Source organism: Camelus bactrianus, chromosome 27, assembly GCF_048773025.1.
Source record: "Camelus bactrianus isolate YW-2024 breed Bactrian camel chromosome 27, ASM4877302v1, whole genome shotgun sequence".
NCBI lineage: Eukaryota > Metazoa > Chordata > Mammalia > Artiodactyla > Camelidae > Camelus > Camelus bactrianus.
In genome coordinates this window covers 33,487,844-33,500,595 of record NC_133565.1, presented here as the reverse complement: position 1 = coordinate 33,500,595, position 12,752 = coordinate 33,487,844, and the positions used below count along the sequence as shown (strand labels likewise).

General features: G+C 52.2%; 1 protein-coding gene across 2 annotated transcripts; it reads left to right on the top strand.

The window, feature by feature from the left end:
* Positions 1-563: 563 nt before the first annotated feature.
* TBC1D21 (TBC1 domain family member 21) lies at positions 564-12,259 on the top strand. Of its 2 annotated transcripts, XM_045516884.2 has the most exons (11): positions 564-623; positions 6,452-6,559; positions 6,680-6,783; positions 7,672-7,766; positions 8,274-8,384; positions 8,494-8,594; positions 9,510-9,606; positions 9,925-10,025; positions 10,985-11,101; positions 11,770-11,853; positions 12,227-12,259. In XM_045516884.2, the coding sequence occupies exons 1-11, from the start codon at positions 564-566 to the stop codon at positions 12,257-12,259; spliced, it is 1,011 nt and encodes a 336-aa protein (XP_045372840.1). The 2 variants fall into 2 exon arrangements, with proteins under 2 accessions (XP_045372840.1, XP_010953585.1); XM_010955283.2 differs by lacking the exon at positions 6,452-6,559.
* The last annotated feature ends 493 nt before the right edge of the window (positions 12,260-12,752 follow it).

Genomic DNA, 12,752 nt, shown 5'->3' with positions numbered 1-12,752 from the left:
GGTTTTCAAAATACAGTTCCCCAGGTCCCCAGCCCAGACATTCTGATTCTGTCTCCAGAAGTGGCACCCGAGAAATCTGAAGCTCCTGCTCTCGATGTTCTCCAGGTCTGGGTACTAGTCTGGCCGGATAACAACTGAAGTGAGCCCAGAGGAGGGAGAGCCAAAGATAGGGAGAAAGGCTTCAGGGCCACCTTTCCCAGGGAGCCCTCCTTGACCAGCCCAGTGCACTGGTCTCCATGTCCTCTGATCCCCACCCCCACTGCACATCCTCTAAGTACTATGATTCTTCTGGCTGACTGGTAGGTTTAGTCCCCTTGGTTCTCGGGTGTGTCTTAGCTCCAAAGCTGAGTGCTCCCATGTTCCCAGGTCACTGTGATGCAGATTCCAGGGGGCTTTGTGACACACACTGGCTGGCTCTGTTCCAGCATAAGAGGTCAGAAGAGGCCCAGTTCCTCCTGGGAATGCAACTCATCCCCCAAAGGGAAGATCACCTTCCCCTGCTTAACTAAAGCATCATTCAGGGCTCTGGTCGGAGGCTGCTTTGAAGACAGCCAGCGGGGGCCATGACCACCCTCTCTCCTGAAAATAGCCTTTCTGCCAGGCAGTCGGCCTCCTTCATCCTGGTGGGTGCGCTTCATGGGCCCCAAGTCCCTCTCTCCCCAACCTCTGGTTTGCATTGAGGCCGTTTTCCCCTGTTGGGTGGAGAGGACTAGACCCCTGGGCTGGCCTAGAAGGTGGAACAGGGTAGCTTAAACCTTGGTCTCAGCATCATCACCAACGACAGGACTGAAAAACAAGGTCCCTTTTCACCCTTCTCTCTAAGTTAATTTTTTGCTGTATGTGACATTCTAAATTTAATCAGTCCTGGGTTTTCAAGTTCAGTCCTAAAGATGCTGTGCTTTTACCAACAATTTTGGTATACTGCCACCAGGTGGCAGTAATGCTTCTGTTAGTACTGGTTCCACGTCCAATTAATAAGACACACAATTCATTTGAATTCAGCCTCTGTAGATAGAATTTTCCACACAGTATATTTTTCAAAATCACAGTAACTAATTATAATGACCTTAACCAATCTTGAGTCTCATTAATCACGGTGATTTAGAGAGTGATACATAAAAAAGCAGAAATGCAAAAGGGCGTGCCCCTCCCTGAGTTTAAAATGTTATTGCTTTACTGCAGATTATCACCAGGCCTTCATTTGAATTTTCTTTATACCTCTCTTCATTTCTCTGAACTCAGAGAAGGACAATAATAAAACAACAAACTGTCACATAGCATTTACGATGTACAATGACAGTTCTGAATGCTTTATTTATAGTCAGCCTCATCCTAGCTCTGGGAGGTAGACGATGCTGCTGTCTTCATAGCATAAATGAGAAGATTCAGGCACAGGGACTGAGCAACCTGGCTGCAGCCCCGCAGCTGGCACGTGGCAGCGCCGGTGTTTAAACCCGGGCTGTGGAGTCCGTCTGCTAAATCAGGGGTTCCCCGAGGGTGCGGCCTGAGCCTGCAGCATCTGCGTCAACGGGGGACTTGTAACAAATGCGGATTCTCGAGCCCCAGATCTTCTGAACCAGAATCTCTGGGGTGGGGCCCATCCATCTGTGGTTTAACAAGCCCTCCAGCTGATTCTCACGTGCAGGTAACAGAGAACCATGGGTTTAAGCCATGTTTAAAGATAACTATGCTATATGAGGACACACACCCCACACCTGGGTTGGTAAAAATTACCTGAATAACTTCCAAGTTGCACACGTCCCCCACCCCCCCTCCTTAATCTGCCTGCCCGCCGTGGGCCACCCCCTCTCCCCTTGGTAAGAACCACTGACATGGTTACTGTTGGGAGTATGTCTTGTCCCCCAGGTGAACTGAGGCTTTCTTGGGGGCTCTGTTGCTATGAGTATTCAGAGCAACATGGCATCAAATCCTCGTGGAAAGTTTTCCTTATCCTCCAGTGGCTTCCCTATTTTACTAAAAATACTGGAGAAAATCCTTAAAGCCAACGATGCAGAGGGGGAAGAAGGGTGGGGAGATGTATGCCTCTAGCCAAGGCCTCGAGCAGTAGGAAGCTGTTAGAGTGACCGAACCATTTATGGCCCCCACCTCTGGCCCCTTCTCCAGGGGGAAGGGTGAACAAGGTTCCCCCAGGTTTGCTGGTGGAGAGCTTGAACCTGCTTAGGCGCACCACACAGGTCAGGGGAGAGGTCTGCACCTGCTCTAGCTAGCCGTGCCCTCCCCAGGAGATGAGGACAGGAGCTCCTGCAAGGATGAAGAGTACCCAGCGCCTCCCAGACCACCAGGGCTCCTCCTGGATTACAGGGCATTGCACCCAGCCTGTGGGCAGGGCATTATTGGTTGGTGGAGCAAGGAATGGAGGAATACAAGAGAATGAAGATGGATTTGAGAGGCCACTGAGTTGACGATCTCCATTACTTTGAAGGACCCCAGACACAGATTCTGCGATGTCTGGTGTAGACAGGTGATGTGGACGCAGTGGTGAAAAGAGGGAGGGGACTTCCCGTCAGCCCTCGGCAGGTGGCCAGGGTTTTGGTGCTTGTCCGTGGCTTGCTAACAAATGTCTTAGATATTCTTGTGGGTGGCCTGTAGTTTGCTTGGGTTTGGTGAGAGACAGGGAGGTGGTGGGCAAAGAGAAAAGGAGTTTGCTGGAAGGAGAAGTCAGGGCTTTCTATAAACAAATTCAGCCATGGCGAAGTAGGCAGATGGCCAGCTGTTGCAGGTGGAGGTTCAGTAATGCAAATTCTCTGAGCACTCGGCAGATGCCTTTTGTGATGTTCCTAATTATCTCTGCCTTATTGTGTTGATGCCGTGTCTTTTATTATGGTCTTCTGTGCAAATTACTTTGATGACTCTGCCTCCTTTCATTGTATTTGACCCTTTTTTCCTGTCTTTGTTCGTCATTTATTTTTTCGTCTTCCCATGGCATTTCTCGTTAAGGTGTACCTTGTGTTAACAGCTGAGGTAGGGTGTGTATCGTGTGTATCTTTTACTCAAGCCGAACATCCTTGTCTTTCACACTCCCTGGCGGCCTGGCATTAGGGTTGATCACCCTGGCTCTTGCACCAAACAGCCCTGGTTCGGATCTCAGCTCTGATATTTACTGCGTGACTTCAGATACACAGATGAACCCTCTAGGGCTCTGGTTGCCTAACACGTAAAACAGCGGAACAACTCCACCCACCTCACAGGTGGCTGTGCAGGTCAAACAAGTCTGTAAATATAAGGTGCTTCGAGTACCATCGAGTGCTTTTTAAGTGTTTACAACTAATAAGGGAATTTAATGCATTGATAATCGATTTCTTTGAGTTTCTATCATTTTTATGCTTTATGCTTTTATTGATTCCTTGTTCTTTCCTGCTTTTCTATCTTTCAAAGTGAATAGAAGTAAAATGTCCTGTTCCTTTAAATCTCTAGTTTAAAAGTCAAAAATAAAACAATTTCTTCTGACACCCTCCTTCAATCTAATAAAAAGTTGAATTTGTAGTTAAAAATCTTCCCACAAGAAACACTCCAGGCCTAGATGGCTTCAGTGGTGAGTTACACCAAATTCTGAAAAAAGAAATAATACCAATTCTACACAGACTATTCTTAAAAATTAAAAGGCAGAAATATATCTCTACTTATTCTATAAAGCCAGCATTACCCTGATACCAAAATCAAAGACATTACCAAAATTATAGACCAGTATCTCTCATGAATATTGATGCAAAAATCTTAAATAAAATTTTAGCAAATAATATCCAATGATGTATAAAAAGGATAATACATCACCAGTGGGGTTTATCCAAGGAATGATTTAACATTCAGAATAATTCAATATAATTTACCACATTAACCAACTAAAAAAGGAAAAACTGTATGATCATTTTAATAGATGCAGAACATCATTTGAAAAACTCCAACATCCATTTCTGATAAAAACCCTCAGCAAACTAGGAATAGAAGGGAACTTCCTCAACCTGATAAAGGGCATCTACAAAAAGCCTACAGTTAACATCCTGCCGAATCCTGAAAACCCGCATGCTTTTCCTCTAAGATTAGGAACAAAGCAAAGATGTCTGCTCTCACCACTTTTATTCGACATTGCCCTTGAAGCTCGAGGCAGTGCATAAAACATGAAAAAGAAATAAAAGGCATCCAGCCTGGAAAAGAAGAAGTGAAACTGCCTTTATTCACAAATCATGATCATCTATCTCAGGGTTGGCAAACTTTTTTCGTAAAGGCCAAGACAGTAAGTAATTTTGTCTCTGTGGGCCGGACATCTCTGTTGCGAGTGCTTAACTCTGCCACTGAAGCATGAAAGCTGCCACAAACAACACATGAGTGAAAGGGCATGGCTGTGTGCCAATAAAACTTTATTTTAGAAAACAGGTTGGAAACCAAATTTGGTCCATGGGTTGTAGTTTGCTGATCCTTGGCCTATGCATCAAATCCTATGGATCTACTGAAAAAAAAGGCTACTGGGACTAATAAGTGAGGTTAGCAAGGTTGTAGGATACAAGATCAATACCTAAAAATCCACTGTATCTGTACACACTAGCAATGAACAGTCAGAAGTTAACAGTTTAAAAATAACACCTTTTACAATAGCATCCAAAAAATGAAATACTTAGGGGTAAATCTGACAAAATAGATGACAAACACATCAAAAAACACCACAAAACGCTGCTGGGAGAAATTTTAAAAGACCTAAATAAATGGAGAAATATTCTGTGTCCAGGGGTCAGAACACTCAATAGTGTTATCAATTCCCCACAAGTTGATCTGTAGGTTTAATCAGATCCCCATCAAAACCAAAGTGTCTTTATTGTAGAAATTGACCAACTGACTAAAATTCATAAGGAAATATATTTCTAAAGTCCATGCAATCCCCCTTCTGAGTAAGGATCCTGGGACACAGCCCGGCCCTGCCTGTTCCCCTCCGCTTCCTGCTGAGTGTGGCAGCCTCTGACTGAGTGTAGGCGGGGAGAACCTGACGGCTGTCGGGGGCGGGAAGCCTGGTTCTGATCAGCTCTGATGACAGTGTCTGGGCAGCTGGGGTGTGGCAGTGTTGGGGTAGACCCTGCTTCCTAAGGTAAGGCCAACATCAAGATTTTTTGTGCCTTCTTGGGCCCGTGTATCCTATTTTGGTTCAGAAGATGGAGCGTGTATGAGTTATTCAAGCAAATTGCTCGATCTGTCCCTACAGAACACCGAGCAAGTGGAAATTATCCCAGACGTGGGCCTGTGGGCTCTAATTTTTAATTTCCAGGGCTGTCTTACTTCTAACACCTTTCTACACACGTGGGCAGTGAGCCAGCATCAGCCATCCCCTGCGACCTTGTTAAAAATGCATCATCTCAGGCCCCACCCCAGACCTCAGTCAGAATCCACAGTGTAAGAAGATCCTCAGGTGACGTGTATGCAAATTTAAATTTGAGTCACACACGTGCACATTCAGGTCTATACTAGTGGGAAGTTGGGAGTACACACACCAGACTTGTCCAGTCACCTGCCAAGCCCTGCCCATCAGCACTTCCACGTCTGCAGGTGGCGCTTCACGGTATTTTCTCCAGTGCAAGATTCCTCTAGGAGTCCGCTCCCACTCCAACAGGAATTCAACTCCTAATTATTGTTTTATGAGCATTTTTAATTACTTTGCCTGCAATGCACTCACCTTCCCCCAACACACACACACACACACACGCACACGCACCCGCACCCCTTATGTTGTGTGAACCAGCCCTTGTGAGGCACTGGTTTACTCTGCTGGGAAAGGTAGCATGGAGCTCATGAATGTGTTTAGTTAGTGCTTACTTCATATTCTTCCATTATCAAAGCAGCATATATTATTATAGAAAAGTTTGAAAATACAAGAAAAAGGGAAAAATTACAATCCTATCATCAAAGAGAATCACTGTTTTGTTTTTAGGTGGGTTTTTTTTTTCAATCTTTTTTCTAACAGAATTTCTCTAGTGGTTCATCACTACGAAAGAACACAAGGAGCGGGCTCCACAGCACACGACGGACATGCTCGGAGCACAGTGCAGAGGGACTAGACACTGAACACACAATTTTGCTTCCTGCTTTTTCCAGTTAACATTTGTATTTTCCCAGATTATTATTCATTCCTTGTAAGCATCCATTTAAATGCCTACAATATTCCATTGAACATATAAACCACAGTTTACTTAGCTATTCCCTTACTGCACAACATTCAGAGAGCACTAGCATTTTTCATTTTGGTAAGCAGTGTGCGATGAAAATCATTGCGCATACAACATTTTTCTATATACTTTCAGTAATTTCCTCAGGATAAATTTCCAGAAGTGCGTCAGGGGCTGTGAACTTTGATTCATGTTGCAAAATCCAGAGTATATCATTTGAAAAATCACACTTAAAGAAAAGCCAAAGGTTCCTAGCGGAAGGCTGAGGTGACTGTCCTTGCCAGGTGAAGAGAAAACCACCCATTGACAAGACAGAATGGGATGGCTTCTTTGATGAGAATGGTCACTTGGCCAAGTCACGAGACTTCATTTGTGTTAACATCCTGGAAAGGGTAAGGCCCCAAGCTACCTTTGGCCTTACCCTGGACCTGGGGGGCATGGCGTTGGGGGAGGGGCCCTTTGGGCAGGCATCTGGGGGGCCCTTGTCCTCTCACCTCCCTCCCCCACCCCAGGGTCTGCACCCCGTGGTGAGGACAGAAGCGTGGAAGTTCCTCACCGGCTACTACTCATGGCAGAGTTCCCAGGATGAGCGGCTCACGGTGGACAGCACAAGGAGGTAGAACGTTCCAGACCCTGTCAGGGAGGGTGGGTGGCAGTGCAGGAGGGCGGGCACGCGCACACCAGCCTGGCAGGTTCAGACTGTCCTGCACACAGACTTCTCACTCTGACTCAGGGCCGGCACCCGGCGGGCATCCGCCCCCTCCCCCAGCCCACCCCCCTAGACCTGCCCAGCCCCATTTACCAGTCCACACACTGCCCGCACGGGCTTGGTCCCAGCAGCTCCTCGCTCTGCCCCCCAGCCCAGCCCAGCCGTCCACCCCTAGGGCCTGTGCAGCCTTCCTGAGGCGGCGAAGATTCACACACGGGCCAGCCAGAGAGTAATCCGGGGCAGCAGGGGATCTAGGGCCCTCCTGGGTAATCCAGAATGATCTCATCTCAAGATCCTTAACTCCATTACATCTGCAAAGACCCTTTCTCCAAATAAGGTCACATTCACAGGTTCCAGGAGGTGGGGTGTGGACATATTTGTGGGGTCACCACTCAGCCTACGACACCATCTCAGCTCATTCTAACGATGTGCACAAAACACTGCCTCATCCAATCCCTCCACTTCTGAGGCTTCGGTGCCAGTGTCATCCCCGTTCTACAGGAGAGGAACTGAGGCTTAGAGAGGAAGGTGACGTCCCCAAGCCCTGACCCTGGTGGCAGACACCCAGTTCTTAAGTTGTGGATCCAGGATTCAGGCACAGTGGTCAGACTGCCGAGCCAGGAGGTTAAACTGTCTGTACGCCGCACTCCAGGGTGCACATCAGAGGACGGTTGGAGGTGGGGACAGAGGTGCCGGGAGGCATCACACGTAGCGGGCGCTTGCCTAGGCAAGGGGGACTCCTGACTCGCCTGGAGGGGGAGGCTGCCTCGTTCAGCCTCAGTTGTGGTCTCACAGGAAGAACTACGAGGCCTTATGCCAGATGTACGAGAAGATCCAGCCCCTTCTGGAAAACCTGCACCGGAACTTCACAGAGACTCGGAATAACATCAGTGAGCCCAGTGCGGGGGAGGGGCGGGCTGGGCAGAGGGCAGGATTGGAAGTCCCTGCCCACCCTCGGTCACATCTGTGGGGTAGGTCCCTGTTCCTGGGAGCTGCCCTGACATGTATCAGGAATTTTGTCGGCTAAACCTTGGTTAGTCCACCTGCCCATCTCTACCGGGTGTCCCTAGATGCCCAGCACTGTGTACCCCTGGGTGTAGACTGTTCCTGCTGGTTTGTCTACATCTCTTCCCCACTGGCCTTGAGCTAGGTTGGATTTGAATCGAACAGGGGTGGGTCAGAGGGTACAGCCTGGTTGAAGATTTGGAGGCAGGAAAACACCCAGGCAGCTTACGTGGTGGGGAGGGTACAGCCCGGTGGGCTGATGTTTTCACAGCCCTCTTCCCAGGATGTTCTGGGTCCTACCCTCTTGGGTTGAGGGGAATAAACTCAGCCTTGGACCTTCTGCTGGAGGTGATCTGGTGCCACCCCCTCCCCATCCTTTGCCCCCAACCTAGCACATGACATCCAGAAACTCTATGACAAAGACCCCCTGGGCAACGTCCTTATCGATAAGAAGAGGCTGGAGAAGATCCTGCTCCTGAGTTACGTCTGCAACACCCAGGCAGGTGCGCCACTGCCCAGTCTTCTCAGCTCCCTCCTGGGACTGGCCCCACCCCAAGCCCAGGCTCCTCCTCTCCCACCCAGCCCCTCCTCACTGGCCTCCTTCCACCCCAGAGTACCAGCAGGGCTTCCATGAGATGGTGATGCTTTTCCAGCTGATGGTAGAACATGACCATGAGACCTTCTGGCTTTTCCAGTTCTTCCTACAGAAAACGGTGAGGGCTGGGCTTGGCTGAGGGAACCCCCTCATTCCTCAAACAACCCCTTGAGGCTAAGCAGGCACTGGCAGCCCCAGCCGTTTCCTCCAGCCCTGAAACAGCCCTCTGAGTCCCAGAGGAGCCTTTCCTAGAGAAAGGCAACGCCAACCCCAGTGGGGCATGTCCTGGGTGGGAGGTGATGACTGTCGGAGCTGAGAAGGGGGATAATGATACCCTGGGTCCAGCTCTTGTCACACCTTGAGAGGTCTGGCAAGGCCCAGTGTGGGCACCCTCTCCTGGCATTCCGCTCCCAAACATGGCTCTACTCCTGCAAGTCCTCCATGGCTCCCCACGGCCTCCAGAATAAAATCCAATAACCTCAGACAGACATTCAAGGCCTCCGTCTTCAGTCTTGTCTCTCACTGCTACCTTCACGTGACCTGCATCCAGGCCCACCAGGGACTCGTGTTCCCACCCTGTGAGGTTGAGGGCTTCTGAAGGTGCTGTTCCCTGGAACTCTCTTCCTGGAAAGGCTTTCCTCATGATCTGTGAGAGGCTGCCCAGAACCCAGCCCCATCCCTCTCTCCGTCCCTGCAGCGACATGCATTCTGCTCTTTCCTTGTCCCGACTGGTTCAGGCCCATGCTGTGTGTCTGGAAGAATAACTGGGCTCACTGCACTGAGCCACACCTGAGACATCTCCGCATCCCCCACACACACCCACACACACACACACACACACACACACACACACACACACACACGTCGCACACAGACATAATGTGTGTGTGTTTGCAGACAGACATCCGCTGACACCCAGACTCATACAGAGACATGGGCCCAGCCTGGAGCCAGACACACACCAGGCCTCCAGAGCTGGGGAGCTGATGACTATTCTCCAAGGGCGCCCCTCCCTCCCGCCCGTCTTCCCCAGGAGCACAGCTGTGTCATCAACATCGGGGTGGGCAAGAACCTCGACATGCTCAACAACCTGATCAGCTTCCTGGACCCCGTGTTCGCCGAGCACTTAAGTGAGCGCCCCCGTCTGCTGCTGGCCACCGCCCACAACCAGGGCGGGCATGGTGGGGCAGCACTGCCCCGTCCTGTGGGGGGGAGCAGGCCCCCGGAGGAGGGTTCATCTGGATGGGGTTGGGCCTGGACAGCTGAAAAGTCCACCCTAAACAGTCTGCAGGGGCAGGTGGAAAAGTGACAGCCAGGTTTTTAAAAACTTCCCAAGGCGCGTTTACCGGCTTTGCGGTGCAGCCTCTCGGGTGGGCTTTTGCTTTACCTCCTGCCCCCTCCACCCCCGACCGTGGCCCCTGACTGGCGTCCCGCCCCTCTCCCCGCAGAAGGGAAGGGTGCTGGGGCCGTGCAGTCCCTCTTCCCCTGGTTCTGTCTCTGCTTTCAACGTGCCTTCAAGTCCTTCGACGACATCTGGAGGCTCTGGGAGGTGAGGGGCTCCCGTGGGGCGGAGGGCAGGCCCCACCCCTTGGGCAGGTGGCAGGGGAGCCCTCTCCTTTGCCTCCCTTTATTGCTGGCTTTGGGTGGAGTTCAGTGGGGCCCCTGCTTCTGCCCTGTCGGAAGACCTCAGGCAGCAGCTGGTCCACCTGTTCATCCGCTCCCACCGCTGCACCTTCTCAGGGCAGGGCGGGCAGGAGGGGTCCGCACGCAGCCTCCCTGCCCTCTGCCTGTGCGAGGGCCTCTTGCTGCTCTCACTCCCCCCGCCACCTCTTCCTCTGTCTTCCCCTCCCCCCAGTGCTGCTGCTTCCAAGCCCCTACTCCTGGAGAAGGTGGGGCCCCCAAAGACAGGTCACACCGCAGTCCTTTGACCCCAACCACAGCAGATGAACCTCCCCCCGCTGCCCTGCCCAGTGGCCGCCACTGCCTGGAGGACCCGACCCACCGCTCAGCCTGGCATTCAGTGCCCCACAAGTCAACCCTCCCCACCTCACCCTTCCCTCCTAGCCTGCTGGTCTCCACATGCTTAAGTCCATGCGCACCCCCAGGCCTTTGGTGACACCCCTGGATTGCTGACTTCCCATCAACCATTGCTTTGCCAAAGCTCCACTCAAACGCTACAGCGAGCTACCCAGTCACTCTTGCCCTTCTCTCTCTCTTCTCACTCCCTGCCTTGCTCCCTCCTTCCCTGCTTCCCTCTCTTGCTCTCTCTCCCTCCTCCCTCCCTCTATCCAGCGAATTCCCTGAAGCCTTTTTCTCAGAGTTCCCTGACAGAAAGCACAATGCCCAGAACCCCAGAGGCTGAATGAACAACTTTAGGGCCGAGCACAGCAGTAGCAGCAGGCCCCATGGGCTGACGGGGCGTGGGCGTGGTGGGAGCCTCCCCACCCCTAGGGCGTCTGCAGCCTCAGGCCACCGCCCAGGCTGAGGCTCCCCCGCCGCCTCCTGCAGGTACTGCTGACAGGGAAGCCCTGCAGGAACTTCCAGGTGCTGGTGGCCTACAGCATGCTGCAGATGGTGCGGGAGCAGGTGCTGCAGGAGAGCATGACAGGCGACGACATCCTCCTGGTAAGAGCACCCTCGGGTCCAGCCCCGCCCCACCAGCTCCTCACCCCCACGCCATCCCTGCAGAAGAGCCCTGGGCTCCAGTGGCCCCTCTGCCCCTGGACGGGCATAGTGATGAAAGCTGACATCCCCGATCACTGTGCCAGGCGCTCTGACAGACCAGCTTGTTTAAGCCTCATGACAAGCCTGACCCCGGGGGCTGATAACCACCTCATCGGTACCCCTGTTTAGCATATGGGGAAACTGAGGCCCTGAATGGTTCTTAACTGTCACACTTGACGGACTGACAGTTAACCCTTTGGCCCTAGGGTAATCCTGTTACAAAAGACCTAGAGTTTGTCAACATTTCTGAAAAAACAACTGAAGTCTTTGTTCAAAAAAATTTTATGTGGTACTCCAATCATAAAGCAAGTCCCCTAGAAGCCCATGAAACACTCCATGGGACCTCAGGACTCCCTAGAGCTCAGTGTGAAAACCACATTTACCACATTTCCAAAATTTAAAATTCCAATGGTAAAGTTTCAGGCACTGTGCCAGGCTGGCTGGGGAGAGATCACGAGGCCCCAGAGACCGCCAAGAGCAGTGGCCTTGTTCCCCTGAAGCGGCCAGTTGCGACCTGTGCCAGACTGTGCCCAGGGAGACCTGCTTCTGACCCACCTTCCCCAACACAGGCCTGCAACAGCCTCATCGACCTTGACGCCGACGAGCTGATCTCCGCTGCCTGCATAGTTTATGCTGAGCTCATCCAAAAGGATGTAAGTTACCCCAGTTGTCTTCCTTCTCCTCCTCCTCCTCCAAGAAGCCTTCCCTGATCTCCCAAGCCCAGCCCATGTAGGTGTACTCAACTTCAGAGACGTAGTTTGTGCCACATTCTCTACCACCAACCCATGGGGGTTGTTCTAAGTGGTCGTCCCACCGTTAGCACGTGCACCCCCTGCCTCCCCAGGCAGACTGTGCTTCCGAGAACACGGCCCCGTCCCTCATTCCCTGTGTCCATCCCGGCGGATCCGGCACGGGGCTGGGCACCCAGGGGCTCAGGAGAACTTCAAGGCTGAATGAACTGAAGAAGAGTGACAGACCAATGTCTGACCTCCTTCCTCTACCTGCCGGAACCCTCCTCTCACCCAGGTTCCTCAGCCGTTAAAGGATTTCCTTCTCTGAGGACACTCACAGCGGACAGACGCCCTCACCGGACAGCAGGAAGGTGCTGCTTCACCGTGAGGTCAGGATCAAGTCCGATGGGGCGTTGGGGTGAGGGCGTAGGTAATACAGCTGCAACAGAAACAGCTTGCTGGAGTTGCGGTCTGCGGTGGGCAGTGTGTTTCCGGGGGGCGCGTGAGGGCAGGCGCAGGACTGTCTGACGGGAAGAGAGGCTGCGAGGGCCGGAGAGCGGGCGCCCCGGGAGGGGGCTGCGGGGCTTCCACGCCGGGAAGCAGGCGGTCGGGGTGTAACGGACTTTGCAGACATGAAGGTGAACTCTCTAACAGGCTCAGTCCCTGGGCCTGTCCCCCACGGCTCCCCTCGCTCCAGGCACACCGGCCACACGGGAGGTGGTTTCTCCAGAGCCTCCCGGCAGCCCAGGGGGACACAGCCCAAGCCCCTGGAGAGCCGGCGGCTCCCCTCCTGGTTCCAAAGCCCCCTCACAGCTGCGTCT